The 18,652-nt window shown below is 40.6% G+C and overlaps 1 protein-coding gene across 3 annotated transcripts in view; it reads right to left on the bottom strand.

Moving 5' to 3' along the window:
* The window catches only part of ephb2b (eph receptor B2b), a 115,846-nt gene that overhangs the window by 66,491 nt on the left and 30,703 nt on the right, over window positions 1-18,652 (bottom strand). For all 3 annotated transcript variants that reach the window (XM_028405031.1, XM_028405030.1, XM_028405027.1), the window contains exon 2: window positions 6,161-6,240. In XM_028405031.1, the coding sequence (XP_028260832.1) occupies window positions 6,161-6,240 (80 nt within the window). The remainder of the gene's footprint in view (window positions 1-6,160; window positions 6,241-18,652) is intronic.

Below are 18,652 nucleotides of genomic sequence, written 5' to 3'. Positions count from 1 at the left end.
TGCCTAAGCCACATGCCTGTGCTAGGTAGTTAGCATGCTAATTTCAATTGATAGATAATTATGGTTATAGCATATATGTCTTTACATTCTGTTTATTCTGGTTCATTTTTGAATATTTTAAACCTCTCAAAACATTTCATCATACCATTAATGAATATAAATGAATACACAAATTGTTATATTTGCAGTATGATATAAAAATTACAAATAATACATTGAAAAGTACAAAAAAAAAAAAGATTATGATGGTTGAAATATAGGAGGACTAGTAGAGTCTATGTGTCAGCGGCACCTCTTCTCCACTGGAGCTACACAAAGCGCTACAGTTCAGTGCCTTTCACTAAGGATGAGGTTCAGGATCGATATCTCTTCTGCCGGCTCGCAATCCACACGTCTCTGTGACAGAAGATATCTGCTTTATCTGTAGAGCCATGCGGAACTAGTGAGAGAGCTGAAGTATGGAGTGGAGTTACGCCTACAGCTGAGACCATTTGCTACAGACTCACTTTTTTTTTTTTACTTCATTCACAAGCTGACCTCTTTGTAGCAACAACCTCAGCTCCACTATAAGAACACATTATCATATGATACTGTGCACTACTCCTGATCTGTATTTACATCTTTTTTCCATTTACTAGAATTTTTATCCACACTCATTCGCAGTAAGCACACCTAGAATGGTTCAGGGTAGCGCTTAAGGCCATACTGTACTATATATAGCCTTAAAGGTACTACACAAAACTTTGAGAAACATGATGCTTATATTTATTCCAAGTAGGGTTGGGCGGTATTAAAGTATTAAGGTATTAAAGTATACCGGCGGGGCATACAGGTAGTGACGATATCATTTTGGAAATGTTTGATAAAGTTTATGAACATGATGTGACAGCGCGGAGAAGAGAGAGAGAGAGAGAGAGCTATAGTCGCATCTGTGACCTGGTCCCTTAGAAGAACACTGCTGCGCTTTAGAGGACGAGCCAGAGCAGTTTGGTGCCGCCGTCTGAGCCTAACATTTATAATTTTAATTGTCAGAAAAACGTGACCGGCAGGTTTTAAGTTTACCGGACAAGAATAAATAAACATAAATATTGCACAAGGCTGGTCTTAACATGATAAAATTGCAAAAACAAACAAAAACACATCAGGACGGGCTCACACCATTTTAATACCACGGCGTACTGCCAGCATAACATTTTTTTAAAAAGTCTGTTTGCTCTGTTCATTTTAAAAGGTTTTAATAAAAACTATATTAACTGAAAATGCACTTTACCTGCCGTGAACGCACGGCGCACGGCATGGTATTTACGTATAACAGGGTAGAATGTGGAGGGCGTTTGACGGTATCAAAATTTGGATACCGCCCAACCCTAATTCCAAGTCAAGTCAAAGTAAATCTGTTATTTGGGACAATAGATGAAGAGAATTGACCCTAACCCTAAAGCAGAGGACTGCATCTTCTGCATTAGAGTTCAACTGTAATTTAAGAGGTTATCTACAGACATAATACAGCATTACTGCCTTGAGTGAAAAGGCAAAACGGTGAACACACATTGTATGAAAACATTTACTTGCTTCACAAAAGTCCACAACTGGTCAAAATAAAGAGACACGTCTGTCAAGCGGCAGTGTGAGCACACTGTCAGAACACTCAAACAATAAACGGTTTCATTGTTTTGACACAACATCAGCTGTGTATTTATCACATCCTGTCATTACAGTGTTTGTATTAACCTGAACTAGCTCCACAGTACTGAGCCACATTACATATCGCTGCTCTATCACCGACACAAGTAAATAAATTATTCACACAAAAGCAGAGAGAGAGAGAGAGAGTGAGAGGGAGAGAGACCCAATGGAAAACTCCTGGGGCACAGTCGCCCCACTTGCAGTTGTGGGAAATCTGTCAGAGCAGGAGTACCTTCCCGAGAGGGACAGAGGACAAATGACACCCAGTTCCTGCATTCAATTACTACAAGAGAGGCCATGGGAGCCCAATCCTGCAGGAGACAGGGGCTTCACGGAGAGGAGAGAGACTCACCCACACAGAGAGACTTAAGTAGAACTGTCTGCTGTACTCAGCTTCAATTACCACTGTCCACTACTAATGTACAACATGTGAAACTAGAAGAACAGTTCTGCCTTTTACAACCAATTCCACATACTTACATGTGGATTATGTCTGTTAAATTCTTTGCATAATTCCTAAAATATAATTTCACAGATCTTAATTCTGAATCGGAGCAAATCAGTGGTCACTTTGAACTCCAGTGACCCGACAAATTACACGCAATGGCAAACAAAAGGTTACACATGTTCACATTACACGCAAACAGCCAAATTATACTTCGTTCCCAAGGAATTCTCATACAGAAAGCAGCAACTCAGATAAATCACAAGGAACTGATTTGTTTCACAAACATTTTGCAACATGTGCTGCACATTGCCTTCTTAAAAACAGCCTGTTGTGCAGCGTGTCCCTAAACGACCCTGGATATATCCTTGTACGGTAACGCACCATGACACATCCATAATGATAACCTAGCACACACCCTTGTTCTTTGCCAATGCAGCGGACCTTCCACGGTAGCTGTGTGTGTGTGCTCCCTGCAGGCATATTTATAAATGGCTGCTGCTGAGAGTAGTGCAGCACAGATGTGAACAGGTCAGAAGGTCTGACATGATGTTCACACATCTCTCAGCTCCTCCTGAGATGAAAACACTGACCACTTAACCTTGCTCTGCTAGCCGGTTATACATTAGTAATGGGTGAATATCTCTAAGCAACGTAATGGTAAATGAGCAACACATTCTGTAGTTAGGTTAAGGAAAATAGGTGTGTCCTTGAAGACCATGAGCACCAGTGGTTGTTAAATGAGGCGGTCTGGTGGAGGATTTCCTGTTTATCCAACACACTCTCAGACCCATTTTGTCACATAGTCAATGTTTGATATATGATGGTGAAGGTCAAAGTCCTTCTGAGGGGGTATACAAGGTGGTGAAGGCACATTTTAGATGTTGCATCTTTCAATACCAGGTAAAAGAAGAACACATTTTTTTAGCCACATTTGAAGGAGTATTGTCACACTGTTTATTTTTGTGTGGAGTATAGGGGTGGGAAAAAAAAATCGATATTCTGTCGCAATAAATAATTGATACACGGTCAATATCGATATTTTATTACACCACAAAATGATAATTTACCTGTTGTCCGAGTCACTACCAAATATCTACCATTCTGTTTGCGGGGGGCGCTGTTTGAGTAAATGGGGGTAAAGTGGTGGAAGCAGCGGCCGGTGAGGAAGAACACAAGTTAACTAACAGAGAAGAAGCAAGGGAAAAAAGAGAAGCGAGAAGATGCACTTTTATCTGTGAGGGCAGCAGTGGTTCAGTGGTAGAGCAGGGTTGTCCAGTAACCAGAAGGTTGGTGGTTCAATCCCAACTCCTCCCTAGTCACTGTTGTATGTCCTTGGGCAAGACACTTTACCTGCATAGCCTCCAGTGTACTCACTGGTGTATGGCACTCTTTGCTGGGCTGCCTTAAGCAATTTCCCCATTGTGAGACTAATAAAGTTTTCAAATTTAAATTTATGCAAAAGCATTCTTTGCACAATGTTGAAAATGTTAGCATTAATAAATGCATAAGATTTGCTTAAAAAAATTATGGGTATTTTTTCTTTTTCAGTCACATATATCATCATATATCGTTGATCAAATTTGTTACAATATATTGAATATCGAGAATCGTCAATATCCTGGGCTACCTATCCCCACAGAATCGATTTGTGAATTACCTGTATCGTCCCACCCCTGGTGGAGTATACATGTGTGCATTTGGCTCTGAGACACACATGTATGTGACAGTCTAGCTACTGCACCAGTTTTATTGTGTGGGTGGGAAAAGTGTGTTTTACTGCCAGAACCTGAGATGAAGACAGCAAACCTCCCCACTGCCTCAGGCTAATACGTTACATTGATTCTCAGTGATGTTGGCATGACTATCAACAATAATGAAGATATCTTGTTTGGCTGGCTTGGGGACAATATGCTGTTTGACTGCCACTTTAACATAATTAAAAGGAGGAACTCCCAGGCTATACAGAAAGGGGTTATAAAACTTGATTTACACATGCAGACGTTTATTATTACAAATCACTTCAGATTGTTTTTATAGCTATATTTGAAGAAATTTCTTACAATAATGATTGTATTCAAATATCCTGCAAAATAAAAGTGGAATAACACCAACTGCCATAACACTTCTGATTTAATTTCACACCGTTACTTGTTTTTGTTTCCATTGTGTCACAGCGTATCACATGCCAAATTAGGATATATTTCATGAAGCTGTACAGAGTAGTGAAAGCCAACTGCTGCTGCGGCGCTCTGCTGGATGTCACTGATCCACCAGCTAAGCCTGCGAAGCCATGCATATATGTGTGTAAGACAATAGCTTCTGTAAAGCACCTCTTGCTGTTATACTGAGAGGGAGAGAAAGCTCTGTTTCCACACCTGTTTCCCTGAGCCATGAGGGACAAGCTATCTTCATCACCCTCATTCTTTGCTCTCCAACGGGCCAGACTTATGACAAGCTCAGTCACATCATCGTAAAACTTCAGGGCCCACGCTGATAAGGCTAACCTATACCTGACTAAACCCAGGGGCTTAGGGACTTTGCATTTTCATCGAGCGGGATATACCATAGCTGCATGTGGAGATTTTCATAAGAAGCATGGAATTGACTGAGGTCAGCGGCAGAAAATGAGAACACACATACAAAATTCCTCACAGACAATCCTTTCAGTTCAAACTGAATGTGGAGGTATTCGATTTTGGAAAGAAAACAACCACAGAATCAGGCTGCATGCCACATGTTACTGGAACAGAGATGATTGTGAAGAGCTTAGGGGTCTTTAGTTTGAAGTTTAGACTCTAATTTCACTTCACGTTGGCCACATGCAAAAAAAAAAAAACCTTTTCATGTTTCTTGAAGTGTTTTAGTCAAGCAACTTTCCACTTAATATTAAATCTGATTATGAAAATAAGCTGGATGTTTTGCTGAATCTAACAATTTACAGGAAGATGAAAGCAAAATATGATGCAAACTGTCTTTTTTTTTAAGTTATGCCAAAGCTCTCTGTGTGCAGATTGCATCCAGAGATGGAAACTGAAACCAAGCATCTTTGCTATTGATTGCAGAAATTAGCAGGGAGGAGACAATGTGCCCCCAGGTTGGAAAAGATGAAGATGTCCTCAATTTTTTTTTTTTTTTGCTGAACAGCTTTGAAGTTGTATCTTGAAGGCCGGCTGTCTTTTTCTTACTTATTTTTCAGCGCAAAGAGACAAAGCATGATGGAGCATAATTGAAACCATCTTTAATACAAACCACAGAAGCATAAATAATTGAATAAAATCGGCAGTGGTTTTTTGAAATGCACCAGCAAATAAGTCTACAACGTCTTTTCTCTTGTTTTGGACTCATTCTAAGAAGTCTAAATCTTGTGGTGGAGAGGGGAAAAAAAAGGAAAGGGAGACCGAGACTCTGGTTTTGGCTGCTTTAAGTGAGCCTGGCTCACATGTGGCTAAGAGGGAACCAATGTCCTGGCAAACCATGTGGAAATACTGTGCATCAAACACCAACAAGGCCCATATAACACATTGCTTCCAGTCTGGCATAAGAACACACATATTCAGCTTTAAGTTTATGATTCTTCATTCACAGTGTGTTTTGTTTGAACCAGCAAGTTCGCATGAGGTTAAAGGTAACGGCAAGTAAGAAGAGTGTTCATTTGTAAAAGGTTAAATAAAATTTGTAGATTTATAGTATATTTATAGAAAAGACAAAATAGAATTGTTTTCTGTCTAAGCTGGACTTTTTAGAATTTCTTGACAGGACTGATTCAAGTCCCTCAGGGGAGCGTTATGGCTCATTAATTAATCTCTGACCTCAGAGTGTGAAACTCTAGGGGGGCTGAGCACATTCACACATTAACTGTATTTTTAACGATCAACACAAACGCTAAAATCACCACACACCTCGTCTTTGTCGCAGTATAAAAGGGCCTCAAATAACCTGCGGATATATCATTTCTTAAAATACTGATTTAATTAAGCCTTTCTTTGTCAGAAGCAGAATGTGGTGAAAGAAGAGCTAGTCACTTACGCTGTTGTCACTCGACCCTGACACAGGGTAGACTGTCCAGCCGAGCTCTGCCGTGGCTGTGGTGGAGTCCATGAGTGTCTCTGTGGAGGAGACATGAGAAGAGATGGTGGTCAGATAATATCCTGACAGCATAAAAAAAAATCATGCTGTGGTCGAACAGAAACCACTCGCGTGGCAGAATGCAATGTGTGAGTATTTACAACAATTCTGTTTTCTTTTTGTTTTTCTTCAACATATATAACATATATAATCTGAATCATTACACTTGTAGATAGAGTCAATGTATTTAAATATATGTTGATGTAATTAGCGGACTGAGAACATGCCAAAGCCTGCAGTTCCACAAAAACCCACCTGAGGGCGGCTTCAAAAGTGAGTCAATACAACACGGACCACGTTCAAATCAAACATGTTTACAGTAAATCAAAAGACTGTTCTGGAGGATAATTTCCTAGTGTTGACAACTGTATATTACATGTGTAAATATAGTGGCATGTAAAGGAGGAAAATATGGGGCAACATGCAACAAAGACGACTACAGACAGCACATAAACATGCAGTTTTTTTAACAGTTGAGATGATTTTCCCAACACTTAATAGAAAGATTGCTAGTTTGATTGTTTGTGGTTTCATAACAGGTCAGACTCATCCCAGTCAGCAGAACTATGCTATCACCCAAGACTCTGTAGAGAGAAAGAAAAATAAGCATGGAAAAGAAAGTCTCCACAGTACAGGGGAGGGGCCACCCTATATGCTACGGATTAGCTTGGTGGAAAGAAACACCTCTGGTAATTGGGGTCAAAGAGAATGTGCCTCCTGTCTGTCATGAGGTCCTCTGTGGCACACATTCCTCCAGCCTGACCCGCCTGTCTGTCATATGCTCACTGAGCCTCTCACACAGTCACCTTCTTCTGCCTCTTTTTTTTTTGCCCTCATGGTTGCTTTTCCAACTTCCTCTCTCTGTTTCAGCTCTCACTCCTCTGTGTGTGTAACAGAGAGCAGCTCTAATGAATTTCTCCTGCTGATTAGGCCTGTGTCAGCCTTGTACATCGGTGTTAGGCTGCAGCAGATGGAGAGACCATTCATCAGGTTCAAGGCGTCAGCTGCAACACCAAAATGCCACAGAGGGATTTAGAAACCCCCCTCGACAAACACGGGTACTAAGCTTAACATGAGTCACAGCCAGCGACTGTAACGCAGGTCCGCAAGACAACTGCACACTGCTGCTCTTCATTAATATTGTGATATGAACTGACTGAACCGGTGCTAATTGGGTGGGTCAATAGAAGGTTAGAAAGTTCTTGTTACAGGTAATGAGTGAGCGACATCAAAGAAAGAGGATCTGAAGTTATGTCTTGCAGCATTTTTGTTTAATGCTCTCAGCTCTGTACTGGCTTGCAGGATATTCCTGAGACTTCCAGTTGTTTCATAACCCGCGATTTCGTCTGATTTATATTCCAGAGAAAGCCATGGCTTTTAATTAACATGCTCCACACACACACTGGTTTATTTCAAGGCCTTCTGCTGACTTTCAGCATCTCACAGTACTTGCAAGGAATAATACTATTTTTCGCATCCTATTCAGTTATCACAAAGCCCAAATCGTATAATTAGGCAGATGAGACTGCAATTGAGCAGCTATTGATAACCCTGTGTGTGTGTATAACTCAGAGCTGAGCAGTCTACAAGGGTGTTAGGCAGTGAAATGGTAATTATCCACCATAATGATAACGATAATTAGTGGAGGAGTAAAGTGAGAATAATGAACCCCCTCTGTGGAGGTTTAGGGAGTGTTGTGGGGGGAACAGGGAGAACATTTCCCCAGGAATGTTAACACTGAGTGGGCGACTGCATCCTCTCCTCCAGCCTCCTCTTTCTGTTGGACGCCACACAGTTTCCACTTATTTTCTTCTTCCGATCCATCACCTGTCTTGCTTTCTTCGCAGCTTCTACTGTCTTGCTCCTTCTCGCCTCTTTCATTTCTATTTCCTTCACTCACCATCTCTTTCCTGCTTTGCCTCTCTCCTGCTATCAGTGGCCCACATACTGGACAAGTAGTACCTCACCCAAAAGACTGATCACTTCTCTTCCTCCTGCTGTCTACACTTCACTCCTGGCAGCCACACCGATTCATTACCTCCTGAGAAGCAGAGCAGCACATAGCTCACCACTGTCAGCCGCCGCCTCGTTCTCAGCCTGAGCCCCCAGCTGTGGCAGAGCACGGCTGCTCAGCAAGACATGCTGGCTATTAATCAGAAGGAGGACATGGTACAGAGGTCCTCAGCTGAATCACAAGAATCACTTATTTTTATTTTTTCTTGTGGCTACTTGTTTATGATGACAGCATTTGAATTGTGCCACTTATGGGAATGACACTGATGTCCTCTGAGATGGAGTGTGTTGACATCAAGTTACCACTGGTCCATCTGGTTCCATCTACTACACAGTACTTGTGGGCTGAGCAAAATCAGCACTACTGTGAATGAAGAGGTGCAGGCCTCCGAGAGCTGTCAACAGACTAATAATAAAAATGTAAAAAAAAAAAAAAAAAAAAAGGTGGCCACGGTGAGCAAAATATTCTTCAGGCACTCTTGGGCAGAGGAAGGAGACATTTTAAGACCTTTAATTAGGGGAGGTAATGACGATTTAAAAACAGCTCTCACGGGATCTTCATCAGGGCTTTAATAAAAAAAAAAAAACATATTAAGGCCACACAGTAGATGACTGAAGCACCAGGTGTTAACTGGTTGTCAACATTTCTCTTTGCTGCGCCTTAGACTGAAGAATATTTTCTTTTCTATAATGATTCAAAGCACCGCATGTAAAACTGATTAAGTCCACATTCTCATACATAAATGAAAAAAATTAGGTCAAGGAACTCCAAAAAGACACACAGTATTGTCCGGGTGAGGTAGAATAAACACAGACAACAAAGTCCATAAACGGGGAAGTGGCCAGGTGGCAGCTATGGTTCAGCTGGTAGATCAAGTTGGCAGTTTGCTTCCTGGCACATACACACACTGATGGGTTCTCCCTGGACAACCTAAAGTTCCCACAGATGGTAGGCAAGAACTGTGCAAAGCAGCTGCACCACTGGTGAGTGACTGTCTGCATGAACGCACCGTAAACTGCTGCTCAGGCAGAAAAGTGCAGCCCAGGAAGGGTTAATATCTCATGTTGGATTATTAGTCTTTTTTTCCAGTCACTGTTTGGTTCAGCAACAAAATACATGGTTTGACTTAAAACTGACTAGTAACACTATGAATCTTCTTCCCATCTGTAAGAAGCTTCTCTGCCATTTTCATGTACCACACTGGACTTCATGGAACTACAAGACAATGGATGGATGCATAAACAACAGCTGCTTTAATCAGCTTCAATTTACCACTATTGTGTTTTCCTGGTGAGGCTGGGTTAGATAACTTGGTAACTTTTAGCTTTGTCTCCTTGTCGAATATGTCCTATTTTTGATAAATGACCTATTTTGTCCCCATGCATTTACCAGCCATTTGTATTTTACAAGACATCCCTTTAAATGGAAAATATGGTGTTACGGTGTGCAGTTTTTCACCCACCTGATTCCTGATTCTAGTGGTTGCTCAATATAGTATCGGATACTGTGCAGTTTGCAGTGTAATGGGTTTGTAGAACACCAGCATATGTTGTTCAGAGGAACACATCCACTGCTCCAAGATCTGATGACAAATTGCATCCTCTCAAATTTCCACTTACAGCGTAAGTGTCTTTGCATTATTTGTGTGGAGTGGAGCGATGCATAAAAATGTTCTAACTGTTTGAGCTCAAGGGAAAATGGCCTCCGTGTCGTTGGCCAAAGACAGCAGCAATGCTTCTCCGTGAACAAAGACGTGTCTTCAAATATGAAACATTCATGTGCAAAGTTACTACAGATCTAAAATTGCAGAGAATATTAAGAATATGGTGGTAAATAATTAAAAGCTGTAACGTTACCAAGTGTTTTTTTTCCCTTTTTTTAAACTTGATACCCTCAACTGTGGAGGGGGCTATGAATATGCAATGAGACCTAGGAGCCTAAGAAAAGCCTACTAGGCTGAGAGTGCTTCCTCCAACACTTCCTGAGACTAAGGAGAGAGTTTAGTGCTGATCTGAGAGAGAGCTCTCCAGTGAGAAGCTGTCTGAAGTGACAGGCGGGGGGAGTGCAGGGGGCTGTGGTACTATAACAACACTCCTCTTCTCTAAGAGGGGTCAATGCTGCATCTCAGCTTTCTAAAGAAAGCAGCAGCATTTTCAATGAGGGATACAGTGGAGAGCTGTTCATGGAAAACATTTCAGCTTTAACAACCACTGCAAGTAAGAAAATCAACATTTTGCACATGCAAATACGTACACAGTCTTCAGACTCAAAGCTATCTACAGGCTGTTGTACAGGCTGATGTAAAGCAAATGAAAACAACAACATAACTGTCTGTGAATGCAGCATTTCAGATGACTTAAAGGAACAGTTCACTGCAGAATCAAATATTCATGTTTTCCCTGTGCAAGGCCATTTACTAATCTAGATGCTTCTGGTGCAGAGAAATTTCTACCATCACTACACTTGCAGCAACCTGCAGAACATAAATCCACCCATGACATACGGTATTTTATGGCTTATCTCCATAGCATATAATGGAGAGGGAGACCCATCAAAATTTACGTCCAGTCATGCTGTTAGAAGCCTGTCAACACGGATCAGTGCATGCTGCCTTCTGGGTAGCGACAAGGTTGCTGCGTGAAGTTTGGTAGGAAATACTTTAAAACAAGGTCTGTGAAATGTCTTACGTAACTGCAACACAATTTCTGAAAAGAGACATTACAATTCAGTTTTCAAACTGTGCCATCTGGTTACATTATACTAGCGACAATGCAGATATCTCCAAAACTCAGTGACTCACATCACTTCACCAAAAAATATAAATTTTCCATTTTGTGATGAATTCTCCATATAAGTTATAACAACTTTTTCAGCACAAAGAAGTTTCTTCTTGTGGTTCTATTATTTATTTTTCCTGCCAGTCTGTTTCCCAGCATTTGCAGTTGCTTCACAAAGTGACTGACTCTTCTTGATTTGGCCAAAGGGCACAGAAATCAGGGTTTGACATGTGGATGGCCAATTAGTTAGGAGATTGGCAGAATCCTGCAGTCTGAGTGATGGATGTCTCAACTGCCTGGAGTAATCTCTGAACTGAACTCATGCATATTTTCCCAGGGCAGAGAACGCAACAAGTGCAGCTCTTCAAACAAACAGACATTTCTTCGCTGTCAATCAGAAGCACATACATGATGGTGCACACTTGTGTCCAATTATAACATGAAATATTGCTTCTTTGCTTTTATTTCTCAACATGAAAAACCAGAATCGACAAATTGCTTTGCTACTTATTGCATCATGGTTAAGGATAAATCCCTGCATATAAATGAGTTCGACATGGAAGCTCAAACCAGAATCAAAGAGAATGTAGCAATTTTCTAACAAACTAGCCTATATTTAGGCCCTACGGTTTAATGAGAGTATTTTGAAGAAGCAATTGACCTCCAAAACAGCATGAAGCAGCTCGGAGGCATGACTTCTTTTTATCTTTCTTACCAGCGGAACTGTGGCCTCTGCTCGTTACAGATCAAATCCCTCAACATTCAATTTAACATTGACATAAACCACATATGGCGCTTTCCGTTGCTGTGATAATGTCAGCTAACAGAGCTAAAAGCAGCTAAACATTTGTCCCATAAAAGTCTTGCTGTGTAAAGTACAGTTTAACCCCTACTGAAGGGCGCATGTGCAGTTACTTGTGTTTCACCAAACACCTGAAACCACAGCATTTGATGGCAAATGTGGGAAGAGTGTTGTACTCACTGGAGCTGCAGAGTAACACGAGCAAGCTGTTCATTGTACTAAAAACAGAATCCTATACAGTGGACCCAGCACGGAAATCTGCCCAGATTAAGGGAAAGGCAATGATATACCCCTGAGGGAGGCAGTGCAAGTGCAGGGACGTGATTCATAGCTTTAATGATGGACAGGGCTACTGTAAGGCCTGGTGGAAATAATAACAGTCTGTTTCATTTACACGGAAGAAGTGGTTGGAGCCCCAGGTCCAGAGCAACTCAGTTCAACTCATCTGTCAGCACAAGCTGGGCCCATTAAGGTACAGTAGAGCTCCCAGCACTGTCACATAGCAGCTTATCCCTGTGTGTTAAATGAATTCTTAATCCCACTTTTACAATGAAACAGGCTTTGTGGACCATGTGGCACTGACCAAACCCCAGAAGTACAGGGTTTTATTTTTTTCCTCCATTTTCAATCGTCAAAGGCAGACTGGTATGCAGTTCTGGATATTCCAGGTGCAACATAACATCAGGGATATTTATGCAGTGTGGAGGGTACTAGTGTGCAGACAGATACAGTGTTGAAATGATGATATAGATGTTTTGTGGAGCATTGAGGTAGGGCTTAAAGTTCAGGCCCACCTCATCAAGACTGTGTTTTCCAAGGCAAAGAAAGACGAGGGAGGAAGCTGGATAGTTGATTTTGGCAGAGTTGGGTACAATGTGAAATATAGTACTGCACACACAAACACGGACACACAGAAAGTGGAGCACTCTCGGAGAACTAACTGTTGACAGAATGATACAGCATGGCATTCCCAGGGGCCTCAGGCAGGATGTACGACAGTAATCCCTACACAACCAAGCGGTGTTATCAGTCAGTGCAACTGAACTTGTCAGCAAGTTGGCAATACAATGTAAGAGACACAAAAACTACAAGTTGACTCGAACTCTGTCAGGTCCTACAACAAGACTTTAAATGTTTTTAACTTGCTTCATAATCATATGGTTCTGTAATGACAAGGTTTGAGTATAATCTCCCAAATATTGAAAAAATATCAGTATTAACACACAAATCCTCCTGCCCACCTAAAATAACATGGAACAAGAGAATAACTGATTTCACAACAAATATTTTAGACTAAATATTCACAAATTTGTCTTATTATGAAGCAGACATGCAGTCCACAGTCTTTTTATATTACATTCAAAAACAGTAGGATATTCATGTCTTCACAGGTTTTTTTTTAATGAAGAGAACGCTAATGTAACACAGGTTCCTCAAATAGCCACTTAAAGACATCCTTAAAAGCGAGTCAACCCACACAGGTGTCAATTTCAAAATGTCTAACTTTACTGCAGAAATAAACATGTTTACAGCCTGGTACAATAAAAACTGTTTTGGTCTCTACTGCTATTTAAATTAACATTGTGTGTGGAACTGTGGATGGTGTTTCATAAAAATTCTGACAACGTGCTTCATGACAAACATGAAGCAAAGTCTGAGGGCCATGGAGCAACAATATTCAGGAGTCCTCTGGGAGATAACCTTAAAGTATGTTGCAGGAAATACAGGATGTGTCATTTTCAATAACTGTCATTTGTCACTTTTCACTTAAGATGCTCTGCTGCCATACAAAACATCTGAATCTTTAACATTAAGATATATTTCTGCCTTCACCGGCACCTGTTGGTGTATCATTACTTTTGTCTTAGCATTAAAATCCTTCAGTGACACCATATTTCAAAACAGGGAAACATCAAGCAATAAATCGTGAGCGGGAACAGTCACCTGGCCAATCATACGTTCTGTGAAAGAAACCCTGGCTAATAACATGAGCTTTAAAGATTTATAAGCAAACTTTCCATATTTCCCATACCCCTCACAACCCGAAAAGACCTGTTTAACAGATCAGTCCGTTTTAAATCTTGCAGTGGAAAATACTGTAAAAGAAGTTCCCCCATTTTTATAAGCAGCAGCTGAGGAGAACATGAGTATGTCAAAAAAGAGAGGCTGTACAAGTGACATGCATCTAGGCATCCAATCACTGTAAGTGTTGTAGGAGCACTCATCTGTGAGTACGGTTAAAATACCTGCAGCAAAGTTAGACAAGGATGCACAAATCACTTTTCATCTAAGTGACAGCTTTTCAGTTACCACTACTAATTGACTTGATGGAAATAATCATCACAAGCCTCCCACGCCTTGCCTACAAGCCATTAGTCAAACGTGTATGATTAAAAAATGCACAAAGCTCAAGCAGGAACATGAAGGAATCATTTATTTCACAAATGTGTGGTCCCTGCCCAGCCTCCTTTTTCTTCATTTTCCTAGAGGCCTTGTAGGAACCGTTTGACAATGAAGGTCCCAGAGACAAGATGTTCCCCCCAGTCAACTAAAACCGTGAAGCAAAGGGACCAATTTCCTCTCCTAATCTGTCCTACATGAGATAATGTCAGTGGGGAACAGCTATCTCTATGCCAGCCATTTTGACTGGCAGCTATGGCAAATTGTTGAGAAAAAAAATCACATTGGAGATTTGTAACACCACAGGAATTCGACTTCAGCTTGAAAAAGAAGTGTATATATAGGTATGCGTGTGCACGCATTATGCAAATAAGTGTGAAAGAATGGTACTTTGTTTTATTGTGACAGCTTGTCCTTGTTTGGCTGATAAAAGGATTCTACCAGATATTATGAGCCCAGTCAAGTCATTAAGGTCTGACAAACAGATCTGGTTTACAACCTATTCTACATCATTTTAAAGACCCTTTCATCCTCTGCAAGATGCTTTAAAACCAGCTGTAAATTCCTGGCAAGAGGCTCTGGGCCCTTATCAGTTAAGCTTTGGTGATAAGGTTCCACTTGGTTCAGAGCTGTGTTTTAGTCAGAGGCTGAAAAAAATCATCAACAATGCAGCTTTGCATGAAACAAAATGTATGATTATTTGGGCATGGCAGTTAAAGTGTGCTAATAGAGGGATAGCACTGAATCAAGTCCTAAATTTTCATCCGGGAGACTTGAATATGTCTGCCGTGGTTGTCCCAAATCTTTGGGGTTAAGAAATGTAGCCTATGAGTAAATGTCAAAAAAACAGCAGTTCCTCAAGTGGCAGCATTAGACAAGCTTCAAAAAGAATCCCCATGGACCTCCAACTTCATTGGAATATATCCACATCCATGACGACTATACTTTTATTATAGCTTACAGTTTCCAACAAGGTTCTCCACTATTTTTTTTAGTTGCCTTGGTGACAAGTTTCTCCACCCTAGGAAGAAGAACTTCTTAAGTTGACCACAGAAAAGCACAAACAGGACTGCAATGAGCTAAAGGAAACATAAGGCCTCTGTACACACAGTAAACCATTCTTATTTTAGAATTTTTCGGGGTTCTTTCAACTCAACTTTTAACTTTGCGTTGAGTTACACTTTGGGTGCCATAAGCTCTTTAAAGCTCGACTTTCATTTGCTCTTTTTGAAACATACCAAGACTGCTTGTCTGTATGACTCAAAGATTTACCAGCTTCCCACTGCTTAAAATGACAACTGAAGACCACAGAATGAGCTTGACAAATTAGTTTTGCGCATCATCATATATCAAACAAATCTGTCTGGAAAAATACCTTACATGCCATTCTTTCTTTCTTTCTTTCTTTCTTTGCCGCATATTGGTTTCTGGGTTAAGTACTAGGGGAGAGAGTAGAAAGATCCTTACACTTCCTCGTGTTTAATGATGAATGTGACTCATCTGGAGCTGTAAATGTTTTACTAAAATCTAAATAAATGAGCAGCTTTTTCTTATTGCAAAACTGTCTGTATTTGTGTCAGGCTATGTTGTGATTGCAAGCAATCAAGGATGCAAACAGAGAGCTTTCACCTTCCCTCAAACAGAGCTGTAATGTTACAGCAACTACACCGACAGTGTCTGGAAAACTTTTAATTAACTTCAGGTTACTGAGTCTCTGTTTTCACTCCTCTCAAACTGTAAGATAGTGAACAAGGTCACTGGTTTCCTGTTGAAGGAGTGACATTGGTGTGCGCTCATTTACGTCTGCCTTATAGTATGACAACTCAATTTATACAATTTATACACTCCTGAACAGCATGCAATAGCACATCAAATGCATATTACTTCACAAAGAATTATCAGCTTTTGCTTTGCTATGATGCAATGAGTTTTTTTTTTTACTGGAGGAAATTCAGACTGAAATGAGATTAGGTTTCTTGGTTAAATGGGGCTGTGCTCTGCCCAACCTCGCCAAGAAAACAGCAACAATAGTCAAAACATTGCAATCAAACATATGCAATATCTTGTGTAAACAAGCATAAGAAAATGGCAGAGACGCTTGTTACAGACAGGAAACATTTGTGTTTTTGAATGCTGTCTTTATCCATGCTCAAATCACATAGCTGCAGCCTTCCAGTGAATTTGTTGAACATTTCAGGGCTGTGTTTTAACTTGTCGACCAAGTGAGGACACAACCTTGGGTTATAATTCTGTCTGTGTTGTTGGTCTGACATTAAACTGGCAGCACAATGGAATAACAAAGAGCTTGGCAGGAGGTTCTTTTTACATGTATACAACATGGTTAAACACCAGACATTTAAACAAAACAAACACCCAAATGGTGTATAACCATTTATAGCAATATTCTGAGGTCTGCAATAACAAAAAAAAACATGTTTTGTTGTCTCTTACTGCCACTGTAAAATACTATACATTATCAAACAAATAATACTTGTATTATAAATAAATAATAAAATAAAATAGCAAATATGATTTGCTATTATTAAAAAAAAATATATTTATATATATATACATATTTTTTATGGCAACGGATCAAAACAAAAGTTGGCTAATGAAAACCACAAGCTGAAACTGTTTGAACTGGCACCAACTCTTCTCACCTTTTGCAATATTTCCCTTCTTTTCATATGATTGGAATGCATTCTGATAAATTAAACTGGCAATACATTTGATTGGCAGCAACTCCTTGGAAAAATAAATCAACTGGACTGAGATAAGAAACTGACACCCTTTAATAAATGAATTCAACCCTACCTGCCTATGAGACTCTCTCATAATGACTAGCTATCGGTTGGGCTTCCAGGTACAACATTTCATGCCTGTGTGTCATGTGGAGGAATTTGAACAGCGTTATTGATGTGTTAGAGGTCAAACTAGGGGAGGTGATCCTTTGCCAGTCAATACAGCCTGTCTGCCAAGAAAGTCATCAGATCAGAGTTGTTTCCCTGTCTGGGCAGATATCGCAGCCTCCCACCCCCACTCCAACACACACACCTCTCAGACCTCATGCTAGTTAATCAATGGTGAGGTGTATTTAGCCAATATATTTTCTCACTTCTGTGTTGCCTGTTGTTTCGAGGGAACAATCATTTTTAAGACGAGAGGCCTTAGATAACGTGTGTGTTAAAAAGTGAATAAACAAGTAATTAAAGTGATGAGGTAGGTGCAGAAAAGGGAAGATGTTCAATGCGATTGAGCAACTGGCAGTAAAACAGTGCTGGTAAGGATGATACAGGCCTATCATCTTAGGGTGGGAGGTTGGATTTCAGGGTGTCGTGATGTCTATTAATGATGTACAATGCAGGAATGTTAAAAGTGGAGCAATGGTTTATTTCCCTGCTCTGCTCCATCTGTGTCTCCTCTTTTCTCATGATGTCTTTTCTGTTTCCTTCTATAGCCTACCTCCCCTCAGAGGTTGTTTCCTTCCTGCCATAACCTGATGCTAATTTATTGCATCCATAAGAGTCATGCCATTTCAGCTCCAGCAACCCATGCTCCCTGACCCAAAGAGGGTCCTAAGAGCTGTGACTGTTTAACTATCACTACAGCTGTCTGTCCTTTCCTTTTCCTGATGAGAGACCACACATTTCACAGAGGAATAAGAGGCAGAGGAGGTAAGGCATATTAGAGGATTCCAGGCCTGTGAGCTAGCTCCTCTCCCTCTTTGGCTTTGGAAGAGTTATGATGGGGTCATGACCCCCTGGAGGTCTATAAAAGCAGAGATTGGGAGATAGTGTAAGGCTGTACCTCAGCCACATGTCTTACCGCCTGCCTCCTTCACTGCTGATGCACAGCAACAACAGGCCACACAATAACCCAAATATCGCTTACGGGACAGGCACCCCTAAAGCCCCAGCAATCAACATCTTCTTAATCAACGACTGCTCGGTACAATGGAAATGGTGTTGCCAGACCATTAAGGCACCTTAGGACTTACTGTTAGTCAAACTAACATACTCTGGGAGATATTGGATACCAGTGGAGCACAAACACAGAGCTAATGGTTTCATGGTGGTCAGCTGTGAAAGAAGACAGAAACCAAACAAGAGCAGGGGAGAAAAAAAAAGGGAAAAGGAAGCAAAAGACAGAGGCGATTACAGCAGAACAGGACAGCACTGCTTTGCAGGCGACTTAAGAAAACAGCACTTATTCCCAGGACCTGTGTCTGTCCTCACAGTGTGTACCTCTCATCTGAAACCAGGCAGCGAGGCAAAACAAATTAAATAGTTTAAAGTGGATTTTTAAAGAAACGTAATGCATAAAAAAAGAGGTTGTCTGACAAGTTTCTGACTCCTCAACAACAATGATAAACTTTATGACTCATTTTAAATTATAATAAT

This window comes from Parambassis ranga, chromosome 5 (genome assembly GCF_900634625.1).
Source record: "Parambassis ranga chromosome 5, fParRan2.1, whole genome shotgun sequence".
NCBI classification, from domain to species: Eukaryota; Metazoa; Chordata; class Actinopteri; family Ambassidae; genus Parambassis; species Parambassis ranga.
The sequence above is the reverse complement of the archived record's forward strand: the minus strand, read 5'-3'. Positions and strand labels throughout refer to the sequence as shown.